Genomic DNA, 23,854 nt, shown 5'->3' with positions numbered 1-23,854 from the left:
TCTGCTTAGTGAGTTGCAATTGTTGAATTGCAATGTGTGTGCGCATAAATTAGAGAAAGGTAGCTACAAGAGCATTGTAGGTTTTCAACTTAGCTCAGGAAAATGGTCTCTACTCTAGTGCCGCCCACTACATGCAGTAGTTGCCAAGAATGCTACGAGCTAGACCTATCTGCAGATATCATACTGGTCAGATCAGAATATTCCAGGCAAGCAAGCAATTAGACAAACAGGGTAAGGTTGGCAGATGACATACCGCACAACCTGCATTCACTTGTTCGACGAGGTCTGAAATGGCATCCCCAGTAACCAGGCAGCACACTCCTGGTGATAAGACACACTGGCCCTTTTGGGTGCCCATAGTAGGAGCTCAGCTTGTAGCTCACAAGAGTCAAGACTAGGCTAGGTTATGTGATCACGAGAGGTCTGAAACGCATCCCACATAACCATGCAACATATTTCTGGTGGTAAGGTGCATTGGCCCATTGTGACGCCCATGGTATGTTCATACGCGCCATAGTGGACAGGTGTACCACTATTCAGTACAATGAGCATCAATCAGGCATGATATTTTGTTGTGAAGAGAACTCACTCATGCACCATGCCGGACTGACCCCTATAGAACCTCTTTCGGCAGCGCACAGGCAACATAGATCACTTCCAGCAGTTTGCAGGAAATAGTTTCATATGAAGACCAAATTACCTGGACACATATATGTCTCTTGTTATGAGGGCCACTATTGGAAAGCTTTGAGTTTATTCTCACACTCTACAGCTCAAGGTAAATAAAACTGTAGGAGTAAAATGGACTTAGGAATTTAAGACATTAGCAGATATACCGTTGCCTGGACAATTAGGGCAGAATGCGGTCTGCTTGGCACATGTAGCAGACCGCATGTTTAGGCCTTCAGGGAGGTTTCTACAAAGTTAAACCGCCAGAGGAGAGACTACTTAGTGACTATCATTTAAGGTTAGTTGTTTTCAATGTTGGGAACTGTAGTCATAAACGCCTTGAATCTCTCAACAAAAGCAAAACATCAGTGTCACCTTGTCAAAAGAACTGTAGCCAGAATCAAGCCTCTCTTTAAATGTGGCTCTTTCACACTTGTACAAATAAGTTGTGCTCTTGGACCTATGGTACACCGTAAAGCATGTACTGCAGCCTGAATGTCTTGCTTGCCCTTCTCGTCTGCACTGGCAATTGTGCAAACTACAACTCCTTTAACACCCTGTCATGTAAGTATAACAGCTCTTAAAGACTCGCCAATAGCTCGTTAAAAGTGAAAACTAGACATTAAACATACACATACTGGAATCAAACCCCGTAGAAAAGGCGACTCCAATGCAGCTCGTTTCACTGCAGATTTGATGCTGTAGCTTAATCCAAACCCAGCCCATGTGTTTCCAGCATACTCAAGTCTCTGCTTGGTTGTGGGATCAAATAAACAAACAGAGTAAGAAGCAACTTAAACGGAAGAGGATTCCGAGAAAAGGCAACATTATACACTTAAAGCAAGCAATCCCACGTGCACTCAGGAAGTTATGATATGTGATAAGATAGCAAAGGCAATGACAATCAAGAAGAATAGCAACTTCACATGCATCAGAAACATGAAAAGAGCTGTGACTGTACACATGATTGACTTGAGAGCATAGACAGGCTTAGGTACAGGTGGTAGTGGTATTCTTTTCACACACACACTAGCTCGTGCATTGTGTGTGTGTGTGTGTGTGTGTGTGTGTGTAGAACCTCTGTGCAATAATCTGGTTCATGATACCTTACTAGTATCCATTAGTATAAGAATGGAGAACTTTTCCGGTTCAAACCGACCCTAAGCTATACGTGACAGTTGCATCTCTCACCTACTCATGTACTTAAGGGCATATGAATGGATGGGTTTCTAATGTGCTACTGCTACGCTCCCCTCCTTGATGATTAATTATTTCAAATAAAAAGTTGCTATAGATACTACTCTGAGAGATTGGGAGCATGTTATTTTACCTAAACTGTTCGAGCATGCTGGTTTTTGTTTTACTTGGTCTGTTTGAAGGGGTGGGTCTGTTGAGGATAATACCTGTTTCCTACTTTGATCTTGTAATGAGGCTAATTCAAGGGCCTTACTGTACTAGTCTAAAAATGTAGTGAAGAAACTGGCCAATTCTCTTTATTTAAAGAGACTATCATTTTCGTAATCACTTCAGCAACTTTCTTGATATTCTTCACTTACTGATTTGATAAAAGCTTTAAAAAGAGATGATGTGCTTTCTGAAAGTGATCACATTCTTGATTAAAAATCGAACAAAAGAATTATTAAAACTATTCCGGAAAAAACTTTATCTAAAGAAGACACTCGATTCCTAGCAAAAGGGGTGATGGCCTTCTGATGGAAATCAAAAATTAAAAGCGTTTTGATGAAAATAAATTACTGTTCAAACATTGTAGTAGGATCCTTTGAGGAAGCTATTGCCTCTTTGGGTTTCTATGATTTGTTTAAATAAAGATAAAGATAATAACTGTAGGTTCTTTCCATGATTTCCATAGCTATAGTGTGACAAAGATAATAACTGGTAGGTTCTTTAACACCGATAAAACGTATCCAAAGGTAACAGAATTTGTTATCTTGTTTATACGACGCGTGTGAGAATTCTATCCTTTCTTAAAGAGGTTTAGTTTCCGACCTTAAAGAAGAAGACTTAGTTGATCCATAGATTCATTTGTTGTCCTGATGTATAAGATAATTGAAATGTATCTCATTCTGACTATATTGTATGAAATTGATTCAAACATAAAGTTTTGGTGCAAATATTTTCTTGTTGTCTTAAAACAGATATCGTTTGAACATAGAGTTCTTTTGTATTATAATTCATGCAGCAACACACACAATCTAAACAGAAGGTCTTTCCACACAACTGAGGAGGCCTGGACAATGGCCGTAGAGTATTTCTTGTCTTAAATCTCTAAAACAAACCGATTATCGCTAATTCTTCCTTGGTGTTAGGAAGATCGAACAAAGACCTTAGACGTGGTTCCTATTCATAGTCATTATAGTCCTTTGACTTTACTAGTTTCAAGAAATAAAAGCTACCAATTTCACTTCCTCTGTTAGATTTCGTGCCTAAATTTGATGTCTTTTTTGCGAGCAAACACTACTTCCAAAGGACTACTTGAATGAGGGTCATCTACTAGGATTTGCTGATTTTCTCTCTGCAGAAGGTGAAACTGCGTTCTTGATTATATTGTTGGACCAAGGTAGGAGAGCTGGCTAATCATTTTATAGATCATTTTGCAACTTTTTTGATGCTTCTTATCAAGTCGCAAAATTTTTGACCCTATCATCAAAAGAGATCATACGCAAAATTGAAGATTTCTTTTGTTGAGCTATGGAAAAGGATTCAGAAGCTAATTCCAAGCCTTTGGAGAGGGCCAAAGTCTACCATATATCCAAGAAGTAAAAGATTAACCGTAAGTTTATCATTTATTCAAAGTATCAATTTTTTTGCTTTTAGCTTTCTGGTTTAGGAAGGGCCCAGATATAGAGGAAGCATTTTTGTGTATAGAAGGTTCATTTAAGGCTTTAAGAATGTTCTCTATGATTTTGGCTCTTGTTGGGCCAAGACAGTGAGTTGGTTAATCATTTCAGAGATCATCTTGCAACCTTCCTTACACGTCTTATAAAGAGCTGCAAAAATTTTAACCCAATCGTTGAAAAAGATCGTATGTAAGATAGAAGATTTCTTTTTTGGAGCCAACGAAGAGTCAATACATTAATTGAGAAGCTTCCAATCTATTAATACATCTGCGGACAAAAGAGCTAGTCATAGATAAAGGTTCAAAAGCCGACTCCTAAACCTTGGGACATGACCAAAGCTTGTCATATGTCCAAAAAATTATAGATTACCTTTAAGTCTATCAAATTTCAAAGTATACAATTCTCTCACTTTTAGCTTTCTGCTTTAAGAAAGGGCTTAAATCTAGAGAGATAATTTTTGTGTATAGGAGGTTCAATTAAGACTTTTATATTGTTATCCATGATTTTGACTCTTATTTTGGGTTGTACACGACCCTCATTCGAACAGCCCTTTTCCTAAGTAGGAAGAGGACATCACATTTAGACATGAAATCTAACAAAAGGAAGTGAAATTGATAACTTCCATTTTATGAAACCAGTCAAGTCAAAGGACTAAATGATTGTGAATAGAAATCCCGTCCAAGGCCTTTGTCCAATCCGCCTAACACATGTCAACCTAAGGTGGAATTACAACAGTGGATGTGTTAGGAGACCTAAAACAAAACGTACTCCAAAGCCAGTGTCCCAACCCACACATTTGCCTGAGAAGACTTTGCTTTTAAATTGTGTATGTTGTTGTATAAATTACTTAGACACAAGAACACTATGTTCAAAAGTCATTTAGCTCTAGACATCATTGCACAAGACATTTTCTGCATTCAAATTATTTTTGTATCATATAGTTAAAATGAGAATTTATTCCAATTATCCTATACAACAGGCTAACAAATGAGTCTATGGATAAATTAAATCTTCAATCTTCAAGGTCGGATTGCAGCTACACTAAACCTCTTTAAGTAAGACTAAAATTCTCACATGCATCATCTAAAAAAAACAACACATAATGTAAGCATTGAATATGTTTTACAAGTGTTAAAGAACCTACACTCCAAAATTATTAGATTAGCTACTCTCCTAAAAAGTTTAGATTAGCTTGGGTATGCAAAAGGTACCCATCGACACGTCGTCGGTCCGAAGTAGGGGAAACAACCGCAAATCCATGCGCTGTCGATTCTTGCTTAGTAGCAGGTTTGATATGTGCAGGATAGGAAAAAAAGAAAAGAGAGAGAGTACGTGGCACATTAATGCTACCTAACTCCTAAGTAGCCACTCCCCATTATTCAAGAGGAGTATCCCACCAAGTCGTATAAAAGTGGAGGGGGAGTCCGCGGCAGCCAGGAAGGTGAGAGTTGAGTGGGGAACGAGTTAAGGAGATCCACATGGAACAATCCCGCAACATGTCTGCATGTGCGTAAGTTGGAAAGAGGAGACAAGGCATCACGCCAACTCCATAAACTTCTACATTAAATTAAGAAACACTAGCTGAGAAAAAACCTCATTAATAATACATTATTTTGAGAAGAACACCAATGAACATGATAGAAATTCTTCGTTGTTCAAGTAGGTCAAATTCTCAACAAATGGCTCCAATAAATGTGGTAACGCGTTATAGACTTGGACACCAAAAGCCAAAGATCTACAGCAACGCACGTGAGAAAACTGCAAACAACTGAACTGAACTTGAACAAGGGGAGAGAGGGAGAGAGAGAGAGAGAGAGAGAGAGAGAGAGACGAGGAGAGTCGACACAAAACGCTGGAGTTCTATCCGAGATGCATTGGCTGGTGCCCTTTCTAGTATTTCTTTATTGATTGCTAACAATACAAGGGATGCCCAAAAGCAAAGCCCCAAAAGCTTCTCATCCAAAAGCACATAATCCCCGAAAGCACTGGCTCTAAAAACAAAACGAAAACTAGCCCCCAAAGCCAAGTTTTTGTACGCTGATGCCATGTCAACAAGGATTTTCGCGTTTTCAGCCAGAGTGCCACGTCAACAGTTTCACACAATTTTTGGTCTTCAAAGTCTTTAGGGTTTAGGCCCCTCGGCCAAGCTCTTCAAGCTGATCACGGTTAAGAGTTTTAAACTTTAACCCTCAAGTCCTCTCATCCAATCTTTTAAGTTGGGCATGCCACGTCACAAACTTGTGACATAACGAGAGCTCAAGCTAAGGAAGCCACGAATCAAAAAAGTGGTGAGGAAAGAAATCATAACTTAAATTAAACTAAAAAAGCTGGCATGTCCATTAGAACTCAACATAAATCTCAGAAAAGCTAAACCGGAAAAATTGAAAGCAAAGCGAGAATGTGAACAAGTGGCTATGGCAGTAGAGCGCTTGACAACAACTAAACTAGCATAGAGAAAAGGAAGCTTCACAAGTAGAACTAGACAAACCCTTTGAAATCGGCCCGTAGGGCGGTAGACTTTAGCTTTCACCCGATAATTACTCTCTTTAACTTTACAACACAAAGAAACCTGTGACAGGAATTCAACGCTTCAAACAAACCAAGGCTCGGTAGCTAGAGCACTCCCAAGCAGACAACGACACCCTGTTGGCCCCAAAGCCTGACACCCCTTTCGCTATTTCTTTATTCTTATTACACTTGAGAAAAACCTGTAAACTTCTACAAGCTGTCCCACTTTTATCGCGCTGAAATTCCCCTACTCTAACCCGATTTTGGCAGCATAACCACAGTAGAAGTCTCCATAGGCAAAATCCAAAGTAAACATTGACTTTCCACGCACTTAAGAGCACTTTACAAAACCTGACGAGAAATTATAGCATGCTGAATTCTCTATTTTTGGCCCCCAATTTGCACCAAAACATCTGTTCGGTGATTCCCTAGCTTCCCAGAAGCTCCTGGGACCTGTAGGCATCAAAACTAGCCAAAACCCTAAACCTACAAAAAATTACAGCAAGCTGTAATTCTCTGCTTTACACTCCAATTCCTATAGGTAGCCCTCAAGTTCCTGCACCTGTAGGGTCACTTGCCCTTTTCATTAGACGAGATTCCTCGCAGGAAATCTCTCTAAATTGTCTTGTACAAGCACCCAAGGTTTTCCCGAGGCTTCTCTTGCCTTACCGTGCGAAACCCTAAACCTGCAGAAAAACACAACAAGCTGTAATTTTCTATTTCACATCATTTTGAGCGGAGCAAACACATCTACGCCTATCTCAAAAGCTCCCGCACGCAATGGGACAGCTCCCCTATAAATCAGACGAGTTTTCACGCAAGAAAACTCTCCGTTTTTGCATTCCTTCGCGATGGAATTGTGCGTACTTGAAGGGGATTAGCAATTAGCTAATCCAGTTCTTCCTGTACAAAAGGCTCTTGCCTTGGCAGATGCACATAAAACCCCCAGAATTGTACATGGTCATCTAAGAAGCCCTACTAGTGGGGCATTACCATATGTGCAAAGGGGAGAGAGAGATGCGCAAGAGCAAATCATCGCGCTGCATGAGACAAGGGAGAAGGCAAGCTTTCCATTAAAGTTGTGAGCACTTGAACCCACTACTCACACACACACACACACACTGTGAAGCACAATGAAGTTCAAAAATAAGCCCCCACTAAAAAATGAGCACCCCCTCATGAGAGAGACTTCTAGAACTGAGTATTGACCTACAGGTTGCTCTCCTACTACCATGTGTCCAGTTTGCTCCTTTTGGTTTAATTCCTAGTACCCACCAACTTGTAAAGTCCTGCCGAGGGGCTAAATAACTTTTAACAGAGCCTAGCCACTTCTTTACTCGTCAGATTCCAATGTTGCTTGGCCCAATCATCTCGTGGATGTCTGGCCGTGACTCTTGCGGGGAAACTCTCGGCCAATGGCCGTTTCACACTGGCCATGCAATGTCCGGGCATTTGTGATTTCAACAAGAAGGTCCCAAAAATTAAATAGAAAACAAGGGAAAGAAACTGGCATATATATATATAATGGCTCGTGACACTCTACGATCAGTTCAAGAGGATCATTGTTGGTTGATAAAGTCCTGGAACTGATAGATGCTTTTAGAATAAGAGATTTATACATGATAATCTTTCAGGTTTGGCATCGTGTATGGTTTTAAAATGCACCATAGGCCCGTACTATCTTAAAATGTACTAGATAACCCTAGCCATAAGAGGGCACTTTGACCAAAAATTTGATAGGTTTGATTGGTGTTGACCATGTATTGGCCAACCGTTGGCAAAGCCTGTCACACGTAAAAACATGTGTGCAAACATGAAGAATAGTCTGTGTAGAAATTTAAGGCTAAATTAGATTTGATTTTCAAGCACAAAAAGCATGTTTTGTTCCTTTTTTGCTTCTCACATTTTTTTATAAATCCCTCAATTGGGGTGGCAATTTTACTATTGGTTTTGTTTGCTCTCTAATCCTTTTCAAAACATTTCGACGTTCCCTAGGATCAGAAACAGCTGTGTTTATATTCCACGCCCCTAAAATTCCATTTCGTTGGTCACTGTCACCTCAGGGCCCCATGGCTGCTGGTCTGTCCAGACTTCTGGAAAGTGGATTTGGTTTTGTAGCCGACCAGAGGATGTCTAGATGGGGGAGATTTCTGGAGGTAACGGAGGAGGGGCGACACTATCGGGTGACACTCTCAAATACAGTGCGAGTCTGCCCGAGTACACTTTCCAGAGGATTTGAGTTCCTGCAGTGGCAGAGTGTCAATGGATTAAAGATCCTACTCTTGAGGAGATAATTAGAAGAGGCTAGAATTTGTGGGCTTTCGAGCGCACAGCCTCTAGCATGCATACAATGGGACCATTGGGAGTAATTGTGGAGGGATTCCTACGCCCCCCTACCATCCTCGGGTTTCTTTCTTTCAGTGCACTGCCTGAATGGGCCGTCACACCTTGATGGCTAGGCGAGAGGCCATACTAGCAACTGCTTAGCACTGACAACGACAGGCATCACCGAGGATACACTCTGTGATTCCTGGTCACGACTCAGAGTTGATCCCAGGCTCAAACAGTTACTGTTTTTCATTGGCTCGTTGCACAAAGAGCGGGAGCGGTGGAGGTTTGGCTTGCATATAGTGGAGACCCCTCAGTTTGCCCTTTGTGTGGGCATCCAACGGAGACTCAGTGACACTGCTTATGGGATTGCCTGCAAGCCGCATGGCACGCTTGCATCAGCATTCTTCATATGATGGCCTCCATCCTCCCAGACAAGGTCTTCACTTGGGGATCAGCGGCATGGTCAGCTAGCTCAAAGCCAGCAAATTGCTATGAGACCAAGCAGGACAGCCGGCTCCACAGGGCCACCTCAGCAGTGCCCTATGCATGACTTCTCTCCAGCAATATGAATTTAGGAAAGACCTTAGATGGGAGCCGATCAGTAGCCTCAGCCTCTGGTTCATAAGAAGGGCTCCTGTTTTTGTGTCTTCAATGGCAGCTCGCTGCAGTGCCACTTTGAGCTTTCTGGCTTGAGCTGATACACACAGAGAGTAATATGACAGCATTCAGGCCAGCTCAGACAGGGCCGAGAGACAGGACCAGGTAGTTATTTGTCTATGGAGGTTGCCAGGACGTTTTTTCACAATGGAGCACAGTCTTCACCACCCGTTTGGCGTTTGCCCCTCCCACTGTGTTGCAGCCATTGTATATACTTTGTAACACATATTTGGAGTCTCTCCCCTCTTTGCAAAGTTAACTCTCATGGTAGAGGAGATGTAGCCCAGTGGGCAGATTTTAAAAACTAACAGAACTTTTTTGGAAGACAGTCTTCACTAGCACTAGAAACAACCTGTTTGGCTTTTGCCCCCTCCCACTGCGTTGTCTCCCCTCTTTGCTAAGTTAACTCTCATGGTACAGGAGATGCATCCCAGTCGGCAGATTTTAAAAACTAACGGAAGGATCTTCTTTGTGCATTTAAAAAAAAGATATGAAAACAGGCAGTGCCTGATGGGAGAACTCCTTCAGACAGCCTTTCAATAGTTCCCCTTAAGGCTTCCAGTTGAGGCCAAAAAACTATTGAACTCTGTGCATTCAAAAGCATAAGCCCATTCCAACTTAGGAACTCAATCAGCAGTTCTTCCATAGTAAGTGCCACTGTAAAAAAATGCTGCTCAAATCAAGCATCATCAAGCGATATGCATGTGGTTCTGGTTCAGTTTACAGATGAAAAAAGTGGCAGGGAAGCAATAGACTAACTGTCAAGGAGCTATCCCTAAAATATAATCCATGATGTTCACAAAGAAATAAGGAAAAAAATATTAACATCTCTTGAAGGCCAAAATGGCCCATGAGAACCAACTTCATAGGTGAAAAGTTAAACTGCACAAATAAAGGAGGGATTGTAGATAGCAAAGCTTAACTTTTACACTGAAGAAAGGGAACACTACTTGTAGATTGTTGAAGTCTTGAGGTCACCATACAAACCAGATAGTGACGATAACATCCTTGGCTGTGGGAACAAGCTATTCGAGGGCCATTGCATATGGCCCTCAATAAATGTGGCACTACAGCAAAATGAATTTCTAGAAAGTTTAATTACGCTTTGAAGTACAGCAATCAAGATAGAAGGTACCAAACTAAAACCTTAACAAGGAGAAAACATTTGGATTATGATTACACATAATGTCTGGTATGCAATGTTGTGCATCTAGAACAGAAAAAAAGTGATTCAACCCCAACACAAAATATATAAGCTTGCAAAGAGGATAACAAAATTTATCGCACAACCTAGACCAAAGTTAAAACAGTCAGTGCTACAATAGACTATCCAATTTGAAAACAAGAGTTCAATTATGTGAGAAACAGCCAAAAGAGGCAAAAACAATTGTAAGAGTGCCTAGTGTAGCAACTTCATGTGTTCCATTCCCCAGAGAAGATGTGTAATGAAAGCACACCTTCTGGCATACTAAGTCCCACCCTTCAGCAATTTTGATGACCACATATTTTAACAACTAGAAGCAAGAAAATGATGACTTTTACAATGAAAATGAAGCAAGAAAACAATGGCTGTCGCAATGAATTTATTGTATTGTTCATACCAGATAGGACAAGCATATGATTATTCAGAAGCATCTGATAACCGTAAGTATCAGCTTCACATACATGAGAGGGTGTGCCAAGAAGAAAAGAGTGAAGGGGTCTAATATATTGCAACTTACAGAAAGGATCTCAGAATTCGAGATTTCCCGCAACCCTTCTGGAGGAGCATCACAAACTTTGAGTTGATCGCCCTGGCTTCGAAAGCAGGACACCATATGCAGTCAATAGCAATCCCATGAACTGCCTATAAATGTAATAGGTATCCTCTGCAAAAATTACAAAATATGCAACTAACCCAGTACCTACGATGATTTAAAGCTTACCAGAACCATATCCGAAACAGCCTTGATGGCATAGAGAACTGTGCTGTCAGCAACTCGCAAAGCCTCTGCTAACGTCACTTTCTCTCGTTTAAAAAGGACATCAAGTTCAAAAACTGTCGAAAGGAAGATGGCCTTCTATTAGGTGATCTCATTTTAACCACATATAAAAGTGCTACATTTTCATATCTTCACTGCCTTATCACACACTTTTAAAACAAGATATCCATACAAACAGTTTCCACACATAAGAAGACCTGGCAATTAAGCCCCAGATACAAAAACATGGAAACACTGGAAATGCAAACACCTGCTGTTTAAGGACCTCTACGTTGAGCATCTTTCTACATAGTAGTAGAGGCAATGCTTGCTTAGACATTCAAGAAAGTTTCAATATGCATACCAAGACACATATCAATGCGGTCCAATAAACTTTCTGCAAACTCCTCTACCTGCAAGCCAAAGAAAAACCATTAGGACAAAAGAGCACACTATATTTGTAGCCTGTCATCCCTACATTGTACCTTTAGAACATTTCTCATATTTTAATATTTTGCCCCCCGCGCGCTGCACCCCCGCTCCCTCTCTCTATCGCCTATCGCGCTGCCCCCCCCCCCGCTCCCTCTCTCTATCGCTTTTTAATCTACTAAACTCTCTTAACTCTCTATATTTTTAACTCTATCGTTTTTTAACTTTTAACTCTTATCGTGCTGCTCTCTATCGCCTATTGCGCTGCCCCCCCCGCTCCATCTCTCTATCGCTTTTTAACCTACTAAACTCTCTTAACTCTCTATATTTTTAACTCTATCGTTTTTTAACTTTTAACTCTTATCGTGCTGCTTCTCTCTCTCTCTCTCTCTCTCTCTCTCTCTCTCTCTCTCTCTCTCTCTCTCTCTCTCTCTCTCTCTCTCTCTCTCTCTTCTCCGTACTCTATCGCTGCCCCTCCCTTGCCATACCTCCTCGCGTTCCCCCACTCGCCCAGCTACCACGCCCGCTGCTAGTGTGGATGCACACGTGCGTTTAGTGGCTCTTTTTCGGACGGCGATCAAGCATAAGGAAGCTGAACGATAAAGCCGACCCCCTAGAGGATGCCATTCAAAAGTGCAAAGAGGAAATGACGGAGACCATTACCAAGATGAACCGCAATCTCTTGGGCACAATAAACATGCTCGAAGGACGCGTGCTGGTCCAAGAGAGCAAGATAAATACGCTGGAAGACCGAGTGACGACTCAAGATGAAGAGATTGTGTCACTCAAGAAAGATCTCGCCGAAGCGCGATCAAGAAACACACTGGAAGAGGGCGAACTGCAACCCTTAGTAATCGAAGAAATCAACACGATCAAGGAGCAAGTACGGGCCATCAAAGAGGGAGAAGAGCAACACAAAGAAATGACGACTTCTTGGGTGGATGTTCTTACCAAAACTCAACAAAAGGCGGACACAGCCGAGAAATGGATCAAGGTGGCCAAGAAAGGAAAAGGCAAGGCGATAACGCCCACGTCCACACCCACTATCATTAATCAGACACTAGAGGAGGAGCAAAGAAGACGGGTGAGCGCTTTACATGTGAGAATTTACGGTCTTAAAGACAAAGGCAATGTGGACGAAGAGGTAAAAGAACTCACAGCCTTGATGGGGTTCATGAGCCGACGCACACAAGAGCATGGAGAGTGGGCAACATAAAGAAAAATGGAAGCAGTGGGGAAACCTCAAAAGAAAGAGCACTCATCCTCCGTTTTCCCTCCATGGAAGCGAAGAATTCCTTCTTGAAGAAAAGACCAACTCTTAAAGAGACTGGCATCTTTCTCGGGGATGATCTCACCCTCTCGCAGATCGCTCATATGCAAGAAGTAATGCCGGAGACTAGAGCGGCAAGGGGAAAAGGCAAGATTGCCTTTTACCGAGATGAAAAAGTAGTAATACTAGAGCGACGCTCCACATGACAGTGCGAGACTTATGGGACCACACTCAAAGTGGCTGCCTGGAACTGTAATGGATCTATGTGTCTTGATGTGGGTGCTTTTGAGGATAGCTTTACTAGAAGAGACATCATCTTTTACTTTGAGACACACCAGGCCCCTGGGCAATCCATGCCTCACATCAGTGGATACAGGTGGGAGACAGCTTACAGACAGGAGACACGCTCAGAGCACACAGGACGAGGCTCGGGGGGAGTGGCAGTGTTATTTTGAGAGGATCTGCAGCCATTGATACATATAGCCCGCAGGGATGAGCAAGCTAGGTACATGTGGGTGAGATTGAAAGCAGAGACAGGCAGATATCTCTACCTTGCTATTTGCTGCTTTCCCACGAGTACATCAGTTTATGCATCACCCAGAGCACAATCCCCTTTCTCTATTTTGAATGATGACATATGGGAGTTCTCTAGAGATGGTGACATTATCATCCTGGGGGACTTCAATGCTAGGACTGCCCATCACCAGGCAATGTTTTATGATACTTCAGAGGAGATGCTAAGAGAGCTAGATGTTGTAGAGACGAGCCTGTCTAGACTATCACACGATGTGGAATATACTGAGTATGGGCAACACCTGATAGACATGGGCACCGCACATGGATTGGCCATCTTGAATGGCCTACAGAGATGTCCTGTTGTGGGAGGTTTTACATGCTTCCCACACAGACATGGAGCCACAAAGTGGACTATGTCATGGCACAGCCGGATCTCATCTCTAGTATCCAGGATCTCACAGTTGGGCCTAGACCGGTCGGGGTGGCAATGGATCATGCTCTGGTGTCGATGACCATCTCCTTCCACTTCAGTGTAGCACACAGGCCATGGGTAGCAGCCCCTACTCGCTACACCTTCACACGGGAGACGGATTTTGTATACATAGACGGGATCTATAGACGCCTATGCACTGAGGACCCGGGGTGACCTCTGGAGGAGCTAACTACTATACTGACACAGACATTACATGATGCAGCAACAGAGGCATACCCACACACCCAGCCTGAGCAGAGCCGTCGATCAGGGATGCCTCGGAACACCTAGTACGATGAGGAGTGCCGCCAGACTAGAGCCATACTTCAAAGGGAGGTGCTTTCGGGGGACGTCACTCACAGACAGTCACAGATACACTTCCGACGCCTAGTGCGGCGGAAGAAGAGGGCTTTCTTGGCTCGACTCGAGCAGGATCTATACCAGCTATTCTTGAGTTAGGACTCCCATGAGGCGTGGCGGCTCTTTCATGAGCAGTCCCCCCCCTGCTATTTCCTCCACAGAAACCTGGGGTCAGTACGCATCATCTTTGTACACAATACCTGGACAGCCGTCCCTTTCCAACCCCCCCGATCCATGCCCACACACATGTGCTTTTTTCATCGCTGAGATGGTGAAGAAAGCTATTGACAGGATGAGGACCGGGAGAGCATATGATCATGATGGCTTAGTCGCGGAGCATTTCATGCATGCCAAAGACCTACTAGCAGAGCTTCTAGCAGTTATGTTTAACCGTGCCATGTGTGAGGGCCTACCGGACACTTGGAGCCTATCTACGATCGTACCTATCTTCAAGTCAGAAGACCCCATGGAGCCTAGGAATTATCGCACTATCATGATTGGACACACACTGGCACGGTTGTATGCATCCATTCTTGAGCAGCAGCTGAGTAGATGGGCAGAGAGGGAAGGAATGCGTGCAGCTGGGCAAGCAGGGTTCAGGAGAGGCTTCTCTACTCTTGACCATATCTTGACACTCAAGGCCATCATCGAGGAGGGCACATCTCATGGGAGACGGATCTATTGTAGCTTTGTGGACTTCCGCAAAGCTTTTGACACAGTACCCAAAGCTAGATTGATGCGCAGATTACAGGAAATGGGAGTACCCACAGAGCTTATTTGGGGGATCATGGCATTGTACAGATCAGTAGTAGGGCATGTACGAACCCCTGAGGGACTTTCTACACCGGTTCACTCCACTATTGGGGTGAAGCAGGGCTGCCCGCTCTCTCCTACTCTTTTCGGTATGTATGTGGATGAGGTTTCTGACTACATTGAGAGCGATGGTGATAGAGGTGCACTGTTGGCAGGGACATGGATTCCACTTTTGTTATATGCTGATGATATAGTTTTGATCTCCGAATCTCCAGAGGGAATGCAACGTCAATTGGATGCTTTGCATAGGTTTGCCCACGAAAGTAGTTTGTCTGTCAACCTTGGTAAAACCAAGGTTATGGTGTTTAATACCACCCCACAGTGGATCAGGAGGTCAGCACCTACATTCACATCATGTGCTCTTTCGGAAACTGTGTCATGCCAAGGAAGAGACATGAAATGTGACTTCTTGACATACAAACTTTTCAGCTTTTCATGCACAATCCGCATACATTCGTGCTCATCCATGAGAGAAACGTGCTCAACATACAATATGTCATGCCTAGGAAAAGGGATCACATAACAATGCTGACTAAAATACAGGAAACCTTGACGAATGAAACACTCGAACAATGCGTGCGTATCAATCATGCGAACACATAATACTTCATGTGAAGGTTCTTTGGACCAAGGCTTGAGAGCCAAGATCAGTTCGTCCTGAATGATCGAATCATCCTGTGGGGGTTCTTTGGACCTCGACTCGAAAGCCAAGATCAGATCTTCGTGACTGCGCGAATCTACAACGAGGTTAGCTTCGCTAGAGAAAGCATCAACTAACATATCATCCTTGTGAACAATCACATCATCTTCATGCAACTCATCATGCTTGGGAGAAATCCTATCTTGATCATGCAAATCATCATGCTTGTGAGAAATCACATCTTGATCATGCAAATCATCATGCTTGTCATTGTCATCCAAATCATTATGCAAATCATTGTCAATCAAATCATTATCATGCTTCACACAATCATGCAAATCTTGTGTGTCATGCTTTGGAGAAGAAGAGACTAAGAGAGTCTTCTTTTCCCGAATTTCTTACATTGGTGTCGACACTTGAGAGAAGAGTCGCAACATCTCTTGCATTCGCGCTTTGTTCTCGCGATAAAATTCTGCGTGTCTTGCTTTGTTCTCTCAATCAAATTATGCTTCTCTTGCCTTGGCTTCCAAGCGTGCTTGCTCATTCTCACGCGCTATGGCTACCATTCCTTCTTGGTACTTACGCTCGATGGCTGCGATTCTTTCTTCACTTTCTAACTTCCTGTCCATCATCCTTTTGTCGAAAGCCTCCTCCATAGGAGTTAGTGCAATCCTTGTCGTAGATGGGGAAGGGTCAGAAAAACCTCCTGGTGTGGAAAATTCTTCTTCGCCTCTCTCATGCTCATCACCTCCAAGCGAAGTATCCATTCCGCTTCGAGTGATGACCATTCTGAAGTCGTGGGGTCTTGTGGGTTCTTGGGGTCTTGGGTTCTTGGGTTCTTAAGTCCACGAGGAACTTGGGTTCTTGCGGGTCTTGGGTTCTTAAGTTCACGAGGAACTTGGGTTCTTGTGGATCTTGAGGTTCTTGTGGATCTTGAGGTTCTTGAGGTCCTCGATTCGTGAGAATCTTGGGTTCTTGAGGTTCTTGAGGGGTTCTTTCGCTTGCAAATCGCGTTGGAGAAGGATCTTCTCTTCACTCGAGTTCTACTCCTTTCTGCGGGCGCACCCCTTGGCGGCCTTGCGCTCACACCAAGGTTGCTTTTTCCCACCTCACGTCGATTGGCCGGCCGCTGAGTGCACGGTCCGCTCTCAATGAGTGAAAAGAGACACAAGGGGAGGCTGGACAAGCCCCTCTTTCTTGGGATTCCTGTCACTCTTCAACAAAACACGATTAGGAATCGCCACACCCAAGTAAACTTGGGTTCGTGCGATCACAACAAGCAAAAAAAAATCTTGTGGTTCTTATGGTTCTTTCCTTGAGTAATGCAGAACACTTCCAAAGCTCTAATACCAATGTAAGGTGCAACGGAATGAATGTTGTATTTTCTCAAGATTAGTGATCTTTATTTCTCAAGGTTCCTTTTAGTTCTTAGGGAAAGAGAGAGCTTTCCGTCTTATGGAGAGTGCTATGATCACGAACAAAGTGAGTGGATATTGTGCGTGCAAGTGAATGAGACTGAGAGAAGGAGAGAGAAGAAATACGACACCCGAGAGGTTGTAAAACCCTCCTCCGAAGGCCCCACTCTCGTCGGCGAGAGTGGTCTACTTTGATTGCACAAAGGTGTACAATGCGTATGCAATGGACTGATGCAACTGGGACTATGCCGATGACGACGACGGTGATGACGACGACGACTTGGTGGCTGAAATCTGAGATCTTCTAACTGCTGATTTTTGGGACTGTTTCGGTGGCTGAAAATGACTGTTTTGGCTGTGTTTTTATAGCTGAAAATGGGGGAACATCTGCAACCGTCTAGGCGCTGATCTGCTACTGTGTCATAGGCTGAAAACTGCGAGAATCCAACTGCTGAATTCTGCGTTTTTGCTACTGCTGAAATCCAAAACGCTAGAGACTGAGGTTGACCAAAAAAGCTAGCTGATCTTGCATTTCCAAAAATGCTGGGCATGTGAAAAACGCCAGGCATGTGATTGTCTTTCCGGCGACAATCTGATGCAAAAACGCCAAGGGCTTGGCTTTTCGGCGATGAATGCTGTTAAAAGCGCTAGGGATAGGAATTTGCTGCTTGGAGAAAACGCCAAGGCTTGGGATCTTGCTTGAAGGGAATCCACCAAGGTTCTGCTGAGAAGTTGCCTGTTGAGCAAGGTGCTCCTGCTGCCTCTTCTGCCATTTAGTGCTAACTTGGGTTTGCTTATATATTAAGTTAGCAAAATTGCCCTACCTACTCTTGTTGGAAAGTCACTTAATAATAAGTGAAAATAACCAAAAATAGAAAAATAGGCTAAATGCACTGAAAAATTCCCCTAACTGATGCTAATGGATTCTGATGGGAATTCCGATGATCCATCTGTGTGCAAACGGAGGATATGCATCTATGCTAAGTGACTGGGCATGCACGGTCTACGAATAGACTCACAAAAGTGCCAGATCACTGCTAATCTAAACTGACTGAACCCTGTTGTGGTGTAGCTTGTCCACGGACACATAGGGTTGGGATGTGTCACGTGACACCCCGTCAATGTGTGTCCTCTCGCCTAGCTGACCCCCCTGTGAATCTGTCACAAATGTATTCCAAACTAGTGGTTGCCTTGCTACCTCCTCTACACAAGAAGGTGGATGTTGAATCAAAGCAAGGCGCAATTCCTTTCAAATTCGCAACAAGCAGCACATGAAAGGTGACAATTGAGCCATATCAAAAGGTGCATTTGTGAAGATGAATCGCATGGTCCGGCGCCAAGCATTGGCAAGATCTTTCGATCCAAACGAGGAGAGAGACATGACAAAGCATGGTGCAAAAACTGTTTCCACCGCTCGGCCCAAGGAAACAATCCTCGTACAATGAGCTTGGCAAGCAATGCCTTGCTTTGCATCTTTGAATCAATATTTCTCAAGTCCCCCCTCCTCTCTAGGTCCCAATGAATTGTGTCAATGGAGCCATCGAAGCCGCCCCGCGAAACTTGTGCACTAGGCGCTTCAATCTTGCCATGATGCCAAAGTGAGCAGTCATTCAGGATGTGGTGAACAAAGCTGTTGCAAGAAGAACCTGAGTGACCACAAGGGCTCTTCCAGGCAAAGACAAACGCAAGGAAGACCAATGGCAACGTTTCCTCCTAATAGAGTGTAAAACGGGCTCAAATTGCTACTCAACACACACTTCAATGCCAACATGAATACCTACAAGTCTATCCTCTGGGTAGCCAAGTGAAATTATCCTACACACCCCATTGAATGTCCTCATCAAAACCTACAAGAAAACCAAAAGACTTGTGTTAGTTGATGAGCACACCACTGGCAAAGCAAAAGGTAGAGAGAGCATCCCGTAGACTGTCCAAAGCGTATGTGCCATAGCGTACAAAGAGCATAGTGGCATCTGCATACTCCTGAACTAATAAATGTGGCGAGCCATCCAAAGGCATAGCTAAATCTCTCAATTGTGGCGTCCTGCAGTGCAAGAAGAGTGACATGGCCTCGACGAAAACAAGAAAGAAGCACGATGCCAAGGGAAATTGCAGTCGGACTAAACAAGACACAAAGGAAAACTCCTTCTAATGTGGCCTCTAATTGTGATGGCACTGGAGGCAATACAATATAATGCAACTACACCCTTGATCCACTGTAAGGGGGAACCCATTCTTTGGATAATGCCCTCCAAGAAACCCCGATCTACTCTATCATAAGCCTTCTCAAAATCAAGAAGCATGATAGTTATCGGCTATCCTGACTCACGAGCCCACTCAATTGCCTCATAGAATGTGAAGATGTTGTCAAAATGCATCGATCCAGCACAAAACCTGTCTGAGAAGCATAGATGAGGTCGGGCATTGGCATAAAAGGTCTCAAACGCAGACTAACCATGCAAGTGAAGATCTGTACATGCAAGACATAAAACTAATCGGCCTCCACTGTCCGAGGGATGATGCATCTCCTGGTATAAGAGAAATGAGTCCCAAACACAAAGCCAAAAGGCATAACAGGGCTGAGTACATCCCAAAACTGTAAGAAAAACTATCAAGACAGCCGTCCTCTCCAAGACAAGAGGCACCATCACGAGGCCAACCACTACATCACGCATCTCCTGCAAAGTGAAAGGGGCCAGTAAAGTGTGACACATAACCTTTGTAACCACAGGTTGAACATGAGGCCAAACCTCCTCTCTGAGATGCAAAATATCATCAGTCAGCTGATCTGCAGTAAACAAACGCTCGAAATAATTTGAAGCTATGTCAAGGACCTTATGAGGATTTGTGTGCAACCTGTCTAGAGAATCTCGTAAGGCCCTAATAGAAGTCCCTTGGGATGGTCCCTAAAATGTGCAAAGAAATCCTTATTCATCCTAGCCGCCTAGGATATCCATGTCAAAACCAAAGCATGATAGCCAAATTCAGATTTCTCACTCTGAGTGTGACTAAGAGTCTCTCTAGTGTCAACTTTGCGCTCACCCAAAAATTGATCTCCTGAAAACTCCTCAAACTGACGGCAGATGCATCCTAATCCATCTTGTAACTCTTGTTCTCTGTAGAATAGAGCTCGTCACCTCTCTGCAGTTGTCCATCAACAAGCTTGAGAAGACCCATTGATGCATGTAGCCAAAAAGGTCGTTGGACCTGCAAAACTAGTGTGCGACCAAACATACTTACTCGTTTGAGACAAAGGACCATCCTAGAATACCAAGTCGGGGATGTGTGAACCTCATCTAGGCATAGAGGAAGTCTCAAATCTCAAATGCAAACAAACTGGGGCATGATCAGAGAGTACTCTAGGAGGCCAAATCGTAATTGTCCCACCATGAGATGTTGCCCAAGTGCCTATGTAAAATCTTTCGAACCACTCCAGTAAGCGACCTCACTGCCTCCTGAAACCCCACGAAAATTGCAGTGATTGCGGAGTGTGATCAAGGAAGGGACATGTGAGGCATTTGTACCTGAAAGCGCTAAAAGGAATCTCTCCCAAGCATCTCTCTCCCGTGTCTCAACAAATGGTGGAGAAGGAGGCTGAATTGCACAGCAATCCTCAAAGGTCTCGACATTGTTGAAATCATCCATAAATCCCCAGTAGGCAATACATCCACAATCTGTTGCCAAAACTTAGCTCTCTCTTGAGGTGCAGTGGGGGCATAGATACACATCACACTACCAAAGAGTCACCAATCTCTAGAATAATCCACATCGCTCTACCATGTACCAATGTGCCATGGTCACATACGCAATGTCGACAACGGGGTCCCGCAGAAATGCATACACCACTGCTAGAATATTGTTGGCCTATTGCACGTTCCCAAAATGTGAGAGAATCCCAAGTAACAACTTGCCACATCTACAATAATTGTCCATACATAGCTTGTGCTCCTGCACAAGAAGTATATCCACATCTCGATCTACATGAGCGCAAATCTTTGCAAAGCAAATTCTCTCTTGAGCCATTGATGCTAGTGTCATGCAATCCATCGACATTCCAAGTGACAATATGTAAATCCATGTGAAAACCAATGATGAACATCAACTGTGTCAACGGCCATTGATGCTAGTGTGATGCAATCCATTGATGTTCCAAGTAACAAAATGTAAATCCATGTGATAACCAATGATGAACCCGAAACCTAAAAGGCATACATCAACAGTGTCAAAGCTACAAGAATAAGGCCGAACGTCAAGCACTCTTGATCCATGGCCGAAGCTGCGGAACAAGAGCTAATGAAAGCACATCCTCGTCATGTGGTGGTGGTCGAAGGAGCTGTCCTAGAACAAAGGAGCAAGCAACTATAAACCAAGAGCTGAAGTAGTCTAGAGAGCATCGTAGTGTGGAAACTACTGCCAACTCCGACCATACTTGCATGGTTCTAGGAGTCGGGGTAGTGTGGTCCACAGACAGAACCAGCAGTAAACAGTAATTGTCCTTTGTATGTAGTCATTGTATGGCCCTCATACTCTGTGCAAGTCTGTCTATAGCAATGCAGGATGAAATGCAACCTACCCAAGTTTGGATAGCTAGCAAAGTACTGCAAAGAACAAAATCCATGACTGAAACCTTTGTCCATGTCTCCATGCCAGTAAAAGGTAGGGAGAAGGAGAGCATGGGACTCTGCCTACTACCTAGGAATGAGCACGCCTTTTTGCGCACGTCGCAAAATGTACAACCGGACTAATAATGGATCTATGTTATCACCATTGTGCTCAGCTCTAGAGAATTGCCAAGCTGCTATAACACTAGCTATGAAGGATAGAGGAACATGAGGAGCACATAGAAGAGGTGGAGAGGATGAGGGAACGACGTGTAGGGGTGGTGACATTGGAGCATCAATCAGTGAAGGCAGAAAGGGAAGCAAGTGCTAGTAAGGATGGTAGAAGTGGAAAATCAATCTCCATGGCTAAGTGTGAGGCAGCAATTGTGATGGTGGGCCTAGATACCTGTGGAGCCCTGGGTGGATGCCGCAAAGTAGAGGGAATGTACTGCAATGGCTGATTCGACGGAGTAGCTAAAACCTGTGAACTCCCGGGGACAAGGGTTGTCGAGGTGGTCGGTGTGGTGCTACAGGATGATGTGGCCGCCAAAAGGTACGACGGCAAGTGGCCTTGTGCCAACCCCCCGCGGCGTCCTGAGGTAGAGGTGTTGTGGCCCGGGGTGGCAAGGAGGGTGGGTAGGCAAATCTCTCGCCAAGTGCCCAAACTCATGGCACCTGAGGCACTGATCCAAGCGACCAATAACCACAAACCTCTCTAGCAGAACCGCTCTGTAATGGGATCTCGAAGTTGTGTTGTATTTGGGAAATGGTCGCCTCCAAGTATGTATACATGTATCTGTGATGAGCCAATCTTCATAGCCAGTGAACCTCGTATAACCAAGCTCCACTTAGCAGCTACACTAGTAAGACAACCTGAAGGATGGACTGGAGCGATGGAAAGAAAAGAGTGACAGGAAAACAAGGGATCTGTTGTTGGCAATCAAACTCCTCAATGTAGAAGTTTGGAGTCCAAAGCTCTAAAACCTCCGGCCGAATCCCAGCCACAATAGGAGAGCGACTGTAGGGAGACTCGCAACAGCGCGCATCTGAAAGCTATACCTGAAAGATGCCATGGCCAAGCATTATGAGCTCCAAGATCTTGCCCTCGAAGCCATCCAATGCAAATTGAAGGCACTCTCGCCACTGTGCCGCGTGAGGGGGAGAGGCCCACCACCTACCCAACCAGAATCCAGCCCAAGCACCGTGTAGATGGTGGGAACCTGGCTCTGGAAGCGGCTTCTACATAGCAGATTTACCATTAGTTCCAGCAGTTACTAGTCGGTGACTGTACACATAGTGACAACCCGAAACGAAAACGGAAAAACCCGAGTTTCGGAGTTTCGACCAAGGTCAAAGCGGTTAAGAAACGAGGTTTTTTTATTTATTAAAAACAATAAGCCTAAAACGATAAGTCATTGATCAAAAAATTCCCCCAAAAAAATTTGAGAGGAGATGTCTAACATTCTAGGACTCAGATTCTTGAGCATCAATAGTTCCATTAAAGGACTATGTTGGGCTTGGCTCAATGGATTGCTTATCTTTATGTTTATGAACCCTATCTTTTTGTCTTGCGATGATCTATGGGTTTGAAGTCTAGACATGTTATGGCCTCGAGTCTTCACTTCTGACTCCATCACTTTTTGCTTAATTTTTTGACATTGAGTAGTATTATGTACGACTTTCTTTTTTTGACATTAAAAATTGTTTTTGAATTGAAGGTCTCTTGATTTCTTCACAGTTCAAAGTGGTCATTGGTAGACTGTAGGTTGAAGGTTCTAAGTTTTTGTCATAAAAATTGTGAAGTTTTATTTTTTTCACTCAAGAAACTCCCGTTTCTTCCAGTCTGAAACTCCCAAGAAACTCCGTTCCGTTTCTTAGGGCAAAAAACGGCGTTTCGTGTCACTATGGCTGTACAATCGTACAATAGCCAAAACCCAGTGCAGCGCCTATAAACAGGACCGACTACCTTCATTTTGGGTTCCTCTGTTATCTAGCTGTCGGTGAGTCAGTCTTTGGCAAAGCTCTATTGTATCATTCATGCGTCAATGGAACTCTTCTACTATCTTGTAATTCAGCAATCACTGCAACATCAACTGTTCTTCTCAATAATCTGAATATCGAATTTCCAATTGTTTCAATTCGTATCATCTCACTCTATTCTTTCAATTCGGATCAGTTGTCTGTTTAATTTTCCCATCTGGCCTTTTGAAGTCTGATTCTGTTCATTCCATCTGATCCGATACCTCCTAAACTGGAATAACTATCAAGTGACCAGCTCATTCCATTTTGGCGATCATGGTGGTGAGCTAAAGCTTTTGAAAAGACCCAAATTCCTACTTTAAAATTCAAAGTCC

The 23,854-nt window shown here is 43.7% G+C and overlaps 1 protein-coding gene across 3 annotated transcripts in view; it reads right to left on the bottom strand.

The window, feature by feature from the left end:
- The window catches only part of ARC3 (GTP binding protein), a 56,362-nt gene that overhangs the window by 2,242 nt on the left and 30,266 nt on the right, over nucleotides 1-23,854 (bottom strand). For 2 of the 3 annotated variants that reach the window (XM_086510852.1, XM_086510853.1), the window contains exons 5-9: nucleotides 11,349-11,397; nucleotides 10,949-11,061; nucleotides 10,745-10,816; nucleotides 1,308-1,418; nucleotides 1,045-1,226 (exon numbers count right to left, since the gene is read on the bottom strand). In XM_086510852.1, coding sequence (XP_086366978.1) covers nucleotides 1,045-1,226; nucleotides 1,308-1,418; nucleotides 10,745-10,816; nucleotides 10,949-11,061; nucleotides 11,349-11,397 — 527 coding nt within the window. Of the gene's footprint in view, nucleotides 1-1,044; nucleotides 1,227-1,307; nucleotides 1,419-10,744; nucleotides 10,821-10,948; nucleotides 11,062-11,348; nucleotides 11,398-23,854 lie in introns of all 3 variants that reach the window. The other variant, XM_086510854.1, reaches the window with a different exon arrangement.

The sequence above is a fragment of the Adiantum capillus-veneris genome, chromosome 4 (genome assembly GCF_014529385.1).
Source record: "Adiantum capillus-veneris isolate H3 chromosome 4, ASM1452938v2, whole genome shotgun sequence".
Taxonomy (NCBI): domain Eukaryota; kingdom Viridiplantae; phylum Streptophyta; class Polypodiopsida; order Polypodiales; family Pteridaceae; genus Adiantum; species Adiantum capillus-veneris.
Note: the sequence above shows the minus strand (reverse complement) of the source record. Positions and strands in the feature narration are given on the sequence as shown.